At 39.5% G+C, this 16,089-nt stretch overlaps 2 protein-coding genes across 3 annotated transcripts; one reads left to right on the forward strand and one right to left on the reverse strand.

Annotated features, from left to right (window-relative positions):
* LOC121869616 lies at positions 1-7,963 on the forward strand. Of its 2 annotated transcripts, XM_042371099.1 has the most exons (9): positions 1-116; positions 1,400-1,550; positions 2,338-2,411; positions 3,042-3,430; positions 3,708-3,860; positions 4,197-4,253; positions 4,490-4,535; positions 4,572-4,750; positions 6,121-7,963. In XM_042371099.1, the coding sequence occupies exons 1-9, from the start codon at positions 59-61 to the stop codon at positions 6,409-6,411; spliced, it is 1,398 nt and encodes a 465-aa protein (XP_042227033.1). In that variant the 5' UTR covers positions 1-58; the 3' UTR covers positions 6,412-7,963. The 2 variants fall into 2 exon arrangements, with proteins under 2 accessions (XP_042227033.1, XP_042227031.1); XM_042371097.1 differs by having other exon boundaries at positions 4,490-4,750.
* Positions 7,964-9,937: 1,974 nt separating this feature from the next.
* Positions 9,938-15,783, reverse strand: LOC121869419 (1-aminocyclopropane-1-carboxylate oxidase-like). The gene is made up of 7 exons (XM_042370759.1): positions 15,665-15,783; positions 14,970-15,156; positions 14,190-14,302; positions 12,743-12,873; positions 12,092-12,284; positions 10,754-10,973; positions 9,938-10,242 (listed from the first exon to the last, which is right to left on the reverse strand). Exons 2-7 carry the CDS (start codon positions 15,140-15,142, stop codon positions 10,047-10,049), a joined length of 1,026 nt encoding a protein of 341 aa, XP_042226693.1. The 5' UTR covers positions 15,143-15,156; positions 15,665-15,783; the 3' UTR covers positions 9,938-10,046.
* Positions 15,784-16,089: the final 306 nt, after the last annotated feature.

Genomic DNA, 16,089 nt, shown 5'->3' on the forward strand with positions numbered 1-16,089 from the left:
AGAAACTTAAATTTTTTCCCATAATCTTGTTGTGCTTGTTGGTGGTCGGGTGTACAAGATGAAGCTCCTGGTGTACTACTCTCTGGCGTTAATGGTCGTGGTCAATGCTGCTCCTAGTAAGTATTTCTTGAGAATTTACTTTGATATAAAACAAATTAGTAAGTACTTTTTGAGAATTAACTTAGATATAAACCAAGATCCATTCGTGGTTTAGTTTTTATTAGTGGTTTATAATGTTTGGGTTTATCTCTCTTGAGTGACTATAGACATAAAATTGTATAGTATTGGTTAACGAATTTCCAAGTTTAAATTCGATTACAGTTACATAATTTTGTACTTTGTTACTGGATTATGTACTTATAACATGATTGAGTATTTCCGGCTTTTGTACTAAGAATTTGTTATATATTTACGCGCGCACACACACACACAAGTTAGGTGGTGGAAGTAATCTTGGTAACCGGTGTCATGGTTTCCGTTCTGATATAAACCTCACATATCCCGACCTACGAGCGTGATAGAAGGGCGAGATTGAACCAGCTTAATACATCGAGCTATAGTGATGATATTAAGAGCCTTTTCGGAATTCGGCGCGATTACTTGAAACATCTGCGCAAATAATGGGTAACTCAGCCTAACTCTGGTTTATAATGGGGGTGTAAAGGTATGTTACTTTGCGTTGTTTTAGAATGCTCGGTTTAATTAAGTTATTTATCCTGTGGTTAATCAACGTAATTTATTCTAACTTAATCTGATCTAATGTAATGTAATCTTGCCCTCACTTAATCCACATTTAACTTAACTAACATCTAATTTAACATAAACGGTTAACCCAAGTGCGTAAATCGAGGTTAAAAAGTATTTCGAAAACGCACGCAAATATTACCTAACCTAACCTAACCTAATCTAACCTAACCTAACCTAATCTAACGTAACCTAACCTAAATCTAACGTAACCTATTATTTCTGTCTGTGGCGTCGTATGTTTGTATGTCTTTTTATCTTCAGGTTATACAGATATGTTGATATATTCTTATACATGTCTATAGAAATACGCATATGTATACGTTTTCGTCTATACATGACAAGTACGTTAATACATACACGTACACACACACACACACACACACACACACACAGAAACACAAACATATTCACCAAAAAACACACACACAACCCCCCCCCCAAAAAAAACACTCACAAAAACATATCCACAGATACATACACACATACACACTTTGCCATACACACACACAGCTTGCCACATACACTCATACATACACTTCACCTAAAAAAACGTTTCCCTTCACACTGTATCCTATCACCATACATCCATATCCTACACTACCACGAAGGATATCATAAGGATTATAAATTAACACCTTATTAACACCTTCAGGCCAGCCCATGACGGTGAAAGTAGTTGATCGTGAGGAGAATGTTTCATCAGCCAAGACACCACGACACACTTGGTTTATCAACACCCACAGGAGCGACACACTGCCCGGGACTGGTGGTGACCAAGATGAAACTGGCGTGGAGGTAGACAGGTGAGGATTTTGTTTACATTGGAGATGGTGATGATGATACGTGTTATATAGTCGAGATTTACGTGTTATATAGCCAAGATCTTGTTTATATTATAGCTGTGTTGGTTAGTTCAGTGTTACGTGTTAAAGTGTGTTGTAATGTGACCGCAACTCAAATAGAACTTGTGGTTTGAGTTAAAGAGGGAATTGTAGATAAAATATAATGGATTTTGGTACATCAATTCTTCTACCAATTACCACATATTAAACCTGGCTCAAAGGGCATTACTGTCACATGAAAAACCGTACTGTACAGTCCCCTTCACTAGTGCGTTTACAGGGCTCGTCAGGGTTTGTGCAGTGTGGCATCGCTGTGTTTGTTTACATTCGACGGAAGGAAACCATCAATAGTAAACATAACATAAAATTAAATTAAAGCAATATTAAAACAATATATCAAATATTATGATTTGTGAAATGTTTATATAACAAGCCCCTGTAAACGCACTAGTGAAGGGGACTGTATCTATCTAGAGTGACCGGATGTTCGTCCTGCTATAGATCACAGTGTCATGTTAGAGAAACTATTAATACAGAAGACTATCAGAGCTAACATAGAGAAAAGGTTGTGAAGTCTTGGAATATAGAAACCTAACCTAACCTAACCTAACCAAAACCTAACCTAACCTAACCTAACCTAACCTAACCTAACCAAAACCTAACCTAACCTAACCTAACCTAACCTAACCTAACCAAAACCTAACCTAACCAAAACCTAACCTAACCTAACGTTCTTATAACCTAACAGAGACGACAACACTAGCTTGGCCTCCATCGATAGTGCTGAGGATAAGGTCACTAGTGATGAGTCCAGTGTTTTGAGTGAGTATGTGTGATGATTCTTGAACTAGGTAGTTAAGTGTATCAGTTCCATAACATTTAATCACAAGACATATGCTCACAAGACATATGCTCACAAGACATATGCTCACAAGACATGCTCACAAGACATGCTCACAAGACATGCTCACAAGACATATGCTCACAAGACATGCTCACAAGACATGCTCACAAGACATATACTCACAAGACAAACCTAACCTAACATTTGTCTTCCTTTTCATTAACATTGTAAGTATTTGCCTTGTGAGCGTTGGTTTTGTGAGCAAATGTCGGCAGCTAAGTGAATCCTTATACTGTTCAGTGACGAGTCTGTCTAAAATATCACGTAAAATATAACGTTGATGATATATTTTTAACATTTATATTGTTAACCTTTTGATAGTGTTAACTTACTGATATTGTTAATTTGAAGGTATTGTTAACTTGTGGAGGTTAATATCATCAACTCGTTGCTATTATTAACTTGATACTTGTTAAACAGTTGAACTTATTAAAATAGTCGATTTTTATGGAATAGATAACAGTTAACGTGTTGATATCGTTAACTTGTTTGGTAATTAACGTGTTGATGTTAATAAGGTGTTTATAAGTGCTTCCATCTCCTTACAGCTGACCTCTGCCAAATGGAAAAGGACTTATACCTGATCCACTTACTTCTGGGTCATAGTTCGAACCCCAATACCAACCGATGCGCCAGTTTCGGTACCCGGGTTCACTTCGATATGTCTGATAACGAACCCAAAGACGACTACTTCGACTACCACGACTACAACTACGACAACAATGGTGGTTCTGGTAGTGGTATGTTCGGATTCCCTGGCTTTGACTTCGATTCATCAAAGTTCCCCGGTTACTCGACGTTTGATATCGAACGCAAAGACGACTCCTTCGACTACTACGACTACGACAACAATGGTGGTTCTGGTAGTGGTATGTTCGGATTCCCTGGCTTTGATTTCGATTCATCAAAGCTCCCCGGTTACCCGAGCTGGCTACCGGTAAGTAGGAGAGAGAGAGAGAGAGGGAGGGGAAATGAGACGAAAGAGTAAGATAAGAGGGGGGAGGGAAGATTACAAAGGGAAGACAGAGAAAATAAGTAAGCGAGGGCGAAAGATAAATGAAAAGAAGACGACTTACATCCATAAAAAAATATATATATATCCTCACCAAGTGTATATAGCAAACATTTTTTCCCACCCACAATGTAAACAAAACAACTCATACATGTAATTGTCGTACTTGTCGTGTGTATTAACCCATGATGTCGTCCCCCAGGAGTCGCCGAGTATCCCCAAGGTAGACGACCTCCCCGACAATTACGACAACTCTACACACGATGTCCATCTAGTGAACGGGACCAGAGTCGAAGTAAACACGACCACAAACAAGAAAAGTGGAGATGGCTTCACCTCCTTCTATCACCACCAGGTAAAATTTCAGTGGTGGTGGTGATAAGTTCACATTTATCACCCCGGTGTTAATTTTTCACCCAACATTCACAACCTCAGCATTGATGGAGATAAACCCACATTCATCTCTTCAGTGTTTATCATTCAACATTCACAGCTTCACCAATGATAGACTTACACCCACACATTTTTCTTTTTATGTTGATCTGACACAATAAACAAGACTTCATCAATGATTCAATACACATTCTCTTCTACAATATTAAATGATCAGTTATAGTTAACATTAAGTAAACATTTAACATACATTAAACATCTCTGGTAATGTCTAATTCCTGTGTTTTCATGTCGACAGTTTATCAACATCCGACCTGACCAAGTACCTGATGACGAAGATAAGGAGACACCGCAGGTAGGTCACTGGTGTGTGTGTGTGTGTGTGTGTACAGATCCTCGTCAGCACCTTAGTAACATCTATGAAAAAAAAATTCTGCTCTGATTTTGTCTAGAACTATTTACTGTTTCTGCTTCTTTTTCTGTTTATGTAATCTGTGTCTGTTGTCTGTGTCTGTTGTCTGTGTCTATCTCACGTCAGACATGTTTGTTTTGATAACTTGTGTCCAGTCTAATAATGACGTCTGTTAACAGGTGAAGGAAGACACTGATGAGGAAGAAACCGTTGGTGAGGAGGAAGGCGTTGGTGAAGAGGAAGGCGTTGGTGAGGAGGAAGGCGTTGGTGAGGAGAAAGTACCAGTGTACGACGAGGAACTTCTGGTGATACCTCAAGTTGAGAACGAGGTCAGCTCTTCAGATTTCCCTGCCCACATCCCCAACCTGAACGAGGTCAGCTCTTCAGATTTTCCTACCCTCAACGAGGTGGTGCCAACAGAACACGTGGCCACGGACGAGGTCAGTATCGTCTAGTTGCTGCTTGTCCTACTGCCCTGCTCGTCACACTCCATAAAACACGTTCACAGAATTTTGCTCTCAACAAGTCAGTGCTGATGGGTGTCTTAGCGAACATTACCCAGTACACACCAGGGACTAAACTCTTATCCTTGGAACGCATTTTCAAGTATTTTTATACCTAATTGTACTATAATTCGACATTAATAAGGGAGGTAGAATGATCGCTAATATTTTTACATCCTTTATAGCAATTTCGTTGATATGGTTATATAAAGGTGTGAGGGAATAGTTAAGCCTAAATACTCTTTATCTTTGTTGACTGTGAAGAATTTTTATATACATATTTGCTATTCAATAAAAAAATACAACATATATATTTTATTTACCTATTTAAATGGCAGGAATTATCCATGAACCATAAAAAACATTTCGCTACCAACACCAACATGGAGGAATGAATGTCAGCACAACACGCTGGTAGTTGCTCATGTTATTATTATTTATCCAATTTGTGAAGAATGCTGTTCTCCCTGGCTGGTGTGTCAGGGTTAATACTGTATACTTCACCACTACAGACGACCTAACATTAATTAAATAAATGTGTAAGTAATGTGATTTTCTGAAGCACCCTTTATTACGTCAGCTTAACTAAGTTCTGGGCAAGGAAAGGAACGGTTTGGCAGATAAGATATTTATTCATAAGTGAGTGAATGAGAGCAGATTAAGGCAACGAATTTCAACGCTATACAGTATCTATTTTCTGCTGGTGTCGGAAATATCATGCATAAATTAAGTACTTCGCGAATCAAGGCTTAGAAAAAAAAAAGCATTGCCTAGTATTGGAAACGAGCATCTTGTGGCGTTGTCGGCAATCCTGACCAAACTACTGTACTTAGATATCAATCATTATATTTTACAGTAGAATTGTGTGTGAATTACTCATCATTACCATGTAACACCCATATTGAGGTGACCAAGTGGAAATATCAACGTGACTGACTTAAATTTATTCTCGTTAAACTCTTTTCAGGCATATAACTTTGCTTTGCTTGCATAAACTAATCGACTGGAGTATTGCTGTTTGTGTGTGATTGAGTGATTAAATAACGGTAAAATCACAGTTTTGGTCATGCCTTTATTTAGGTATCCAAACTAACATAACCTAACCATCCTAACCTAACCGCCATAGATTTCCCAAGGACCGAAACTAAAATAATACCTAAATAACTATGATCTTAAGCATGTACAGTTAAATCATACACTAGACAACTATAAACAATTAGTTTTAGAACGGTTAAATACTTCTTTTTAGCCATAAAGCTTTAGGAAGTCTTCGATGATTTAAGCTGACCATTAAGTGGTATGAACAGGGACTCGTTGGAGGAGGCGGAGGTGTGAAGCTCCTACGATCTCGCCGTTCACTCAACACTATCCATTTCCCTCAACCCGCCAAACCCGCTGCCTATGTGGATCAAGACACCGAGGAAGTGGATGTGGATGAGGGCCACCATCCAAAACCAGACCTAAGTTCCGACACCTTGGTTAACCACGTTAACAGAGACCACCAAGGTCTTAGTAAAGTGGATCCCGACGCTGAGATCTTCAATTTGACTTTGGTCTTGAACGAAGGTAAACTCAAAGATAATGATGATGATAAATAAATATTCACCCAGGTATAATATAAGTCTTATAATGAAGCATAATAGTATTTTGGTTCCTAATTGAGTGTGTATAACTTGCCATAGAGTACAATGTAGAAAATAAATGATTTGGTTGGAGACGTTGACAACGGTAGGAAACGCCTGTATACTGTAGGTGTAATCGGAGACTTGTTCATGTACCTGTAAAAACTAAACACTTTTAACACTAAGATAAAAAAAATGACAAGGCACAGATACAACTATAAACATTTACCACTAGGAAATAGCTTTAACCATTTTAACAATAGGGTATAATTATATTTTTAACACAATGGTACAACCAAATTAACACACGGGTACAACTATACACATTTAACACTGAAACAGCTATAAACATTTAACACATACAATAATAAACATTTAACACTTTGAAACTACTACAAACATTTAACACTGAAACTTCTATAAACATTTAACACTAATGCAACTAAACATTTTAACACTACAACACTCACTGTTTGAACTCCGATGCTATACTGTATTTATTGGACACCACTCTCACGCTATTTAATGAATTATAGTTTATTTTGTATGTACGAGTAAAATATGAATGATTAATGCATAGTAAAATGGTTTGTATTGATCAAATTCGACAAGCTCACTTTCAGCACCAGACCTCAACACTCCAAGGCGGGAACTGTGACGTCATAACAGAGGTGTTAGTTCTAAACTGAACTTCACCTAATAATACTTCTGAATATTTTTTTATTTAGCTGTCAAAATGATTACAATAATTTGGTTTAAACTTCAAAGCAATTTAATTTTTATTTATTTTCTTTAAACGAGCACGAATAAGCGATAAACTGGTTAATTGAAGACGCTCATGAAAATGCACGGATTTGAAGAAAAACGGTCATAGACTTGCGTGGTCATCCGATATACACATTTTAAAACTACTCTAAAACTATAATTGTTTTAACACTACGATACAACTTTACAATTTTCAACACTAGAGTACAACTAAGGAATATTACAAGGTGAACGCCCTTAAATTTTCTTAAGGTCCAGTCACTGGCGCCATCTATAGGTCAAACCAGAAATCGTAGAGAAATGTCTAATGCTTGAGAAAATGGCTATTTATTAATGGTAACTCCAATATTTCATGCTGATTTCACTTTCTCTGCCATCCGTAATCAATTAATTAATTATTTTGGATATTAACCATTTTACTACTTCTCAGCTTATTGACCGTTCGGGCAGTTTAACACTAGGCTCGCTGACTTGTTTTATAGTCATGTAATAATAATGATTTTTAACTATATAACCAAATGCCAGTACAATACAGATATATAAATTGCCATAAATGTTTATATTTCATGTAAATATAACCAAAGATATTATCAAGGAATTGCTCAATAACCCTTTCTTAAAGAAATACACAAATTACCGTAGATTTTCATAATGTTAACTGATATTATCACAGGGAAATGTTCATTAGCCTTAAATATATAAAATACTATAAAGCTCTATATAATATTTGTTTGTAAAGAATGACAATAAAACCAAATTCCTAGATGGGTTATTCCTTATTCCTTCACCTGTAATTATAATAATATTTTAAATTTATGTTATTTCTTTAAAATTTAAGCATGTTTTAAGTGTAATTAGAAATTTAGTAGATTAGATAATAAGATACAATTAGTGTAAGTGAAATAAGACAAAAATCCCAAAAGAAATTAAATTGATCCCGCGGGAACTATGTACTGTACATTGGCGGGAACTATTTTTATAACCAAGACACTTATGTATTATAAGAGATTTAATCCATCTATATCTGAATAACTTTTAAAATATTTAGTGAAAATATAAATAAATGTTAATATGCAACTTTCTGGATATACCGGGTACAGAAATAAGTTTTTTTTAAGATTTTTGTATATCAGATGTCATGTCGGGAACCTGCAGCGTTTACCCTATAATTTGAGTTTTTCTGGCTTATTGTGAACGATTAATAATTGACTCAATACCATTAACAATCTTCAAGTGTCAAATTATCATACAGTGGACACTTATAACGTATTAGGTAAGTAACATCATTGTAATTCCACTGTTCGTACATTTATTTCCCGAATCAAGTTTAAATTTAAAAATATATGCATTAAATTATTCTTTTAATTTATAGTAAGTGAAATTATCTAGTTAAGGTAGAGTTTGGTGTAATTCTGAGGGTATTTTTGGGTGAATGTTGATGTTTTAGCTAAAGTTAACTTGGTAGGTGTGTTGTTACGTATATCTCAGGTACCAGGAATACTTTTTGTGCCTTTGTGAATCTTCATAAGGTTTATAGATACATTGTTTGACATATACTTTATATTTTTAACCCAGTTTAAATTACATGTTTATTTAGTTTACACGTTAATTGGAAGAATTGATTATACTGTATCAGATTTTTGTACAAGCCGAAACACACACACACACACACATCACTTAATATATAACAAAATCAGGTCACAAAATAAAAAATAAAATGGTTTCTAGGTATTAACATATCCTCATACTGCTAATAATTAGTAAATTTCTTATGCTACGCCAACACTCTGTGCGCCACTGTATATATAACTCATTAACTGACTCGTTCGCTGACCCAGAACTATTAAATATAGTCATGTGTTTTAGGATGAAATTTAATATCTTCGTTAATTTGTGCATGACTCGACAGGTGACCATATACTGGTTATTAAATATGGCTAATACAGATATATGCCAGCTGATTTAACTTACTGATTAAATACTCTATTGCTGCCTGGGGGGTTAGGTTAGGTTAAGTTTGATGAGGTTAGTTTACCTTATGTTTGGGGAGGTTAGTTTACCATATGTTAGGTTTGATAAGAACATAAGAATAGAGGAAACTGTAGCGGGCCTCTTGGCCCACATTGGGCAGTCCCATTTACACCCAACCCCTATTGCTCATATAACCATCTTACCTGTGTTTGAAGGTATCCATCGTATTCGAGTTAATAATGATATTTGGTAACTTGTTCCATTCATCCACGACTCTATTTCCAAACCAATGTTGACCTATTTTGCGCCTAAATCTAAATTTGTCTAATTTAAAACCATTGCTACGGGTGTTTAGCCCTGACTTCCACTTATACACCTCTATCAGGTCGCCCCTCGCTCTACGCCTCTCGAGGGAGTGCAAATTAAGATGCTTTAACCTGTCTCTATACTCAAGGTTCCTAATGCCCGGGATTAGTCTTGTCATTCTCCTCTGAATTCTTTCCAAGGATTCTATATCCATTCTGTAATAAGGTGACCAGAATTGAGCTGCGTAATCCAAGTGAGGTCTCACAAGAGTAAGATATAGTTTTAGGATGACCTCGCTGGTCTTGTAACTAACACGCCTTTGTATGAACCCAAGTACTTTATTAGCCTTGTTTCGAGCAAATACACATTGTTTACTTGGTTTAAGGTTCCTACTTATCATTACTCCTAAATCCTTCTCACAGTCGGATTTCTCTCTGTGATGTGGTTATATCAAGTTATGTTAGGTTAAGTTAGGGAGATAAATTAATTAAAATAAGCTGGGGAGGTTAGGTTAGGTTAAGTTAGGGTAGGTGAACCATACGATCCTACATTAACAAAACAACCAGTAACTACATCGAGGTACCATCCTTAGCCACCCTTTTGATCAAGTCTTTGTACTCAGCGAACCTAGTTATTTTATTGAAGATCCAGGGCCCATAAGGCACTTCCTCCTCTGGGTCCGTGGTAAGGGTTGGTGTCCCGCCAGGTAACACGATGTTGATGTTGCCATGGTACCGCGGCTCCAGGAAGAACGGCACTGAAAACCTGTTGAGGGAGAACTAATGTGTTATAATACGTTACGTCTTAAAGTGGTTTTGTATTGCATTGTATTGCATTGTATTTGTATTATTTTATATTGTATTGTATTATTTTGTATTGTATGATATTGTATTGTATTAATTGTATTTGTATTGAATTAACTATATCTCAGGATTTACCGCACCTGTCAGTAGGCTCAGTTTGGGGGATTAAGTTAAAATCATATCAAATCAGAATTAAGAGACTCAAAATTAGCTTAGATTAGGTTAACTTAGGTAAGGCTAAGTTAGGTCAGGTAACGTTAAGTTAGGCTAGATTAGGTTAGCTTAGATTATGTTAGGGTAGGTTAGGTTAGGCTGCGTTTGGTTAGGTTAGATTATGTTAGGCTAGTTTATATTAGAATAGGTTAGGCTAGGTTAGGTTAGATTATGTTGCCTTAGATTAGATTAGTTTAAGCTAGGTTAGATTAGGCTAGGATTAGGTTAAGACACCCAACAATGAAAACCTTCACACTAACCGATCACCACAACAATCAATAACTCGGTGACTTGTGGCCTTGAGTTTACCCCCACTGATGGCAGCTAGAACCATCCCTATGTTTACTACAAGGAGGCCAGGGCGGTGAGGCACATCCAGAATGGAGTCGTCTTTCCACCTCACCTGCAGACCTGGGTACTGCTTAAAAGTGGTCAGCAGAGTGAGCATTACGGAATCTCGATGTTCTCCTGTCTGGATTACTGTACCGGGAGATGTGAGGAGTGTTAGTGGTTGTACCGGGATATGTGAGGAGTGTTAGTGGTTGTACCGGGATATGTGGGAAGGGTTAGTGGTTGTACCGGGATATGTGGGAAGGGTTAGTGGTTGTACCGGGATATGTGGGGAGGGTTAGTGGTTGTACCGGGATATGTGGGAAGGGTTAGTGGTTGTACCGGGATATGTGGGAAGGGTTAGTGGTTGTACCGGGATATGTGGGGAGGGTTATGTGTGGGGAGGGTTAGTGTTGGGAGATGTGGGAGGTTAGTGGTTGTACTGGATATGGGGAGGGTTATGGGAGATGGGGGAGGAGGGTTAGTGGTTGTACTGGAGATGGAGGGTTAGTGGTTGTACCGATATGGGGAGGTTAGTGGTTGTAGTGGTTGTGGTTGTACCGGGATATTAGTGGTTGTGGTAGTGTTACCGGGATATGTGGGAGGGTTAGTGGTTGTATGTGGGAAGGGCTAGTGGTTGTACCGGGAGATGGGGGTTAGTGGTTGTACCTGTACCTGGATATGTGGGAGGGTTAGTGGTTGTACCGGGATATGTGGGGAGGGGTGTAGTGGTTGTACCGGTTGTACCGGTGGGGGGTTAGTTGTACCGATGGTGGGAGGGTTAGTGGTTGTACCGGGATGTGGATATGTGAGATGTGGGAGGGTTAGTGGTTGTACCGGGAGATGTGGGGAGGGTTAGTGGTTATATGTGGGAAGGGTTAGTGGTTGTACCGGGAGATGTGGGAGGGTTAGTGGTTGTACCGGGAGATGTGAGGTGTTAGTGGTTGTACCGGGAGATGTGGGGAGTGTTATTGGTACCGGGAGATGTGGGGAGGGTTAGTGGTTGTACCGGGAGATGTGGGGAGTGTTAGTGGCTGTACCGGGAGATGTGGGGAGGGTTAGTGGCTGTACCGGGAGATGTGAGGAATGTTAGTGGTCGTACCGGGATGTGTTGTTGTTATCATTACTACTACAACCATTATTATTATTATACTTCATTGGTCCTCCGAGGAAGATTGTTTAAGTTATAACCCTTTGAGAACTATGGTTTAAGAATGTCAATGTATTATAGTCTTAAGGACGATGGTTATAATGCCGTAAATACTCACCCACTTCTCCTACTCGTGCGCTCTCTGGTGGATGAGGTCTAGGGGGGTAGTGGATGAGTCGGAGGGTGGAGAGGTGGTCAGGGGTGAAGAGGGGGGTGAAGAACTCAGTCGGGGCGTCGAAACCTTCCGATATGAGACGAAGTAACTCCAGCGACGCTTCGGTCATCTTTTGGTGGTAGTTTTCCATCCACGTCTGAGAGAGTGTGTGGGTGGTGATTGTATTAAAGAACTAGTACACCTAGGCGTGAATTTGTTTAAGGTGTAGAAGCTGTCGCTAACACAACAACTACTCCCCGAGTTGCATGACCCAATGTCAAGGATTGGTCCGAGAAGACCGGACAACTCGCCAACTGCACTGGCTAACCATTACCCCGGAATACGATCCGCAAATTAATTAACATCCAGGTCCCCAATTACTGTTGGGTAGACAGAGGCAAATGGCGTAAAGGAACTTGCCCATAGTTTCACCCTGCCCGGGGATCAAACCCCGGGTCCGGTCGCTTGGCGAGGATGCTGACCACTACACCACAGGTCGCCATGCGTGTATTAGGAACAATCTACACCACATAACAGACCGCCTGACCTTGTAATAAACAGACAAAAGAATAAAAAGTATATAAGAAAGCGAGTTAAGTAAAGAAAGTAACTCACCCTGAAGTAGTCGGTGAAGGTGGTATCGCCAGAGGGGTCTACAGGCCACTGGTTATCCTCGTAGAAGATCTTCTCTTCCAACTTATCAGGAGAGCTGAGTTGGGTCTCAAGCTTGGCACCTACCTCGAACCCTGCCCAGATTAGGTTAGGTTAGCGTTAGGTCAGTATAAACGCCTTGGGAATAAGGACGTTCAGGTGACGGGCAAGTCAAAAGGAATGATTGAAACTCGCCTGTCGACGCATTCAATATTTATTGATGTGGTCAAAACCTGCAGAGAACAACGCGTTCATTAGTATTACCTGGTGATCCATCTGATACATAATTAGTTAGTCTCACACAATTTATCTTAATTATAATTGATTATTGAGCATAGTGACATAACACAAAGTTCATAACTCTATTAATCTTAGCTTCGCTTCACTCTGCATTGTCTTATTACTCCAGGTTAGGCAGAAACGAGTAGGCGTAATTAGTCAACAATATTTCAGTACCGAGGGGCATGTCTTCACTGTTTGTACTTACAAGTGCGGGTCAATACAGATGTATTACAATGTATTAGCGTTCGCAACAAGGCAAACAGGATTCTTGGGTTCATATCTAGGTCTGTGAGTAACAGAACTGCTGACGTTATCTTGAAACTTTACCTAGCATTAGTGAGGCCACACATGGATTATGCGGTTCAGTTCTGGTGTCCTTATTATAGAATGGACATAGATTCTTTGGAGAGAGTACAAAGAAGAATGACAAAAATGATCCATAATATTAGAAACCTTCCATATGAAGAAAGACTGAAAAGCTTAGGCTTACATTCATTAGAGAGGCGTAGAGTTAGGGGAGATATGATAGAGGTGTACAAGTGGGTAAGTGGGATTAACAAGGGTAAAATGGAAGATGTTCTGAAGCTCAGTAATAACGAAATAACTAGAACAAATGGCTTTAAATTAGATAAATTCCGATTCAGAAAGGATATAGGCAAGCACTGGTTTGGTAATAGAGTTGTGGATATGTGGAATAGGCTACCGAGTGCTATAGTAGGATCGGGGACGCTAGGGAGCTTCAAGACGAAGTTGGATAGGCACATGGAAGTGCTGGGATGGGTGTGAAAGGGATCTGCCCTGTATGGGCCAGTCGGCCTCCTGCAGTATCCCACTTTCTTATGTTCTTATGTTCTTATGTACTAATGAACGCGTTGTTCTCTGCAGGTTTTGACCACATCAATAAATATTGAATGCGTCGACAGGCGAGTTTCAATCATTCCTTTTGACTTGCCCGTCACCTGAACGTCCTTATTCCCAAGGCGTTTATAGTTAGGTTGGCGTTAGGTTAGGTTAGGTTAGTGTTAGGATAAGTCACCCAACCCACTCACTCACTAGCCCCAACCTCACTCAACGCTAACCCACTCATTCACCTCCGCTCACCCCCTCTTCTCCCACTCCCCCCACTCACCTTCTTTATGAGACACCTCTCCCTGGATAACTGGGAAGTAGCCTCTGTACTCATAGTCAGAGGCTGGATTAAAGCTCTTCTTGGATATCTTCATCCTCGTCTCTATCGGCAAGCTGTAGAGGTCAAAGGTGAGGTAGGGGCCAAGGGTGAGGTAGGGGCCAAGGGTGAGGTAGGGGCCAAGGGTGAGGTAGAGGTCAAAGGTGAGGTAGGGGCCAAGGGTGAGGTAGGTAGGTTAGATTAACTTAGTTTAGGTTAAGTTAAATATATTAGGGTAGGTTATCGTTCCTTAGGTTAGGTTAAATTAGGGTTGGTTAAGTTAATATTAAGGTGAAATAAGCTGGAGTACTTAACCTAACCTAACCTTAACACAACATATCACAAGTACTAATATGCAGTATATATATATATATATATATATATATATATATATATATATATATATATATATATATATATATATATATATATATATATATATATATACAATCAACACCTCAACCCGCCAGGATTCGAAACCACGGCCCACGACTGTGACCGGGGAACGCTACCTCTGGACCACCAGGATACTAAATGCAGTCCTAGACTCTGTTATATTTCACACAAAGCCTGTTCAGCGAGCTTATGGCGCCGTGAACGGAGCCATAAGTTTGTGTGTGCGTGTGTGTATATATGTCTTTGTGTTGGTGTGTGTGTGTATGTATGTATGTATGTATGTATGTCTTTGTGTTGGTGTTAGTTTGTGTGTGCCTGTGTGTATGTGTGTGTACCATGAAGACCCACCTGAAGAACCAGTGTGTTAGCCTCAGCAGTTCACCTTCATCGCACCCGTCAACGCCAGCTAGATAAATAAAACCCACATCAGTTAGCGCCTCCCGAAGTTGTTTTACCAGCGCTCCCCTTGTCGTCCCCTTCGCCAGGCGTAGATCTATTACCGGTAATTCCTTCGCCGACATCGTTCACACACACACTGGATATATACAAAATTCAGTGGTATAATTTTAACATGGTTACGTGGTCGTGGTCCTCAGCTAAACATCGTACTAAAGTCAGTTTTCGGGGTTTTCGACGTATTGGTTTAGCTTGTGTAGTAGTCCGTGTTAAGTAAAGTTGGAGTAGAACTGGAAGGTGAGAGGGAGTGGGGTGAGTGAGTGGGTCGGGGTAAGTGGGGGTGAGTGAGTTGGGTTAGGATGAGTATAGTGGTTAGTGAGTGATTGGGTGGGTTGGGGTGAGTGAGGGCGAGTGGATTTGGGAGTGAGTGAATGAATGAGTGGGAGTGGGTGTTAGTAAGTGAGTGGGTTGGGGGAGTAAGGGAAACATTAACTTAACTCAATAACCATCTTGTTGAAACGAGTCCTGGGGAGAAGTAGGGAGGAAGGGGAGGGGGTGAGAGAGAGTGGACTATTCTTCACATATGAATAGGTCGAGAGAAAGAATTTATTCATACACGGAAAAATACATATATATACAAGCCTCACCAGGTATAGAGTGACGAGTGTCGAGATGGGAGGGGAGTAACGACGTCTGCAGTCCACCAAGGTCGAATTCACACTGACTGGTCACCGCCGTCACCCAGGCACCATACGACCTACCTCCCCTATACCAAAGACTATGATAAGCTTTGCCTATACTCATCGTGAGACAAGCCCCTCTTACTACTCTCCCAATGCCCTTGTCTCAGAATAGAAATATGATAAAGTATCTTTTTATCCTCAGTAAGGGGTGAGGTGTAGGGGATGGGATCTTTGTCTTGATCGTCATATATTTTACTTCCTGGCTAGAGGTCGTCACCCCTTCCTTGGAACAATGTTTACTGGAAAACTAGACATATTTTTAACTAAATGAAAAAGGCTTAAGAGCTAGAACCTAATCACGCAAGATGTAAGATCAAATATAATCATTA

Source organism: Homarus americanus, unplaced genomic scaffold (genome assembly GCF_018991925.1).
Source record: "Homarus americanus isolate GMGI-L3 unplaced genomic scaffold, GMGI_Hamer_2.0 scaffold23578, whole genome shotgun sequence".
Taxonomy (NCBI): domain Eukaryota; kingdom Metazoa; phylum Arthropoda; class Malacostraca; order Decapoda; family Nephropidae; genus Homarus; species Homarus americanus.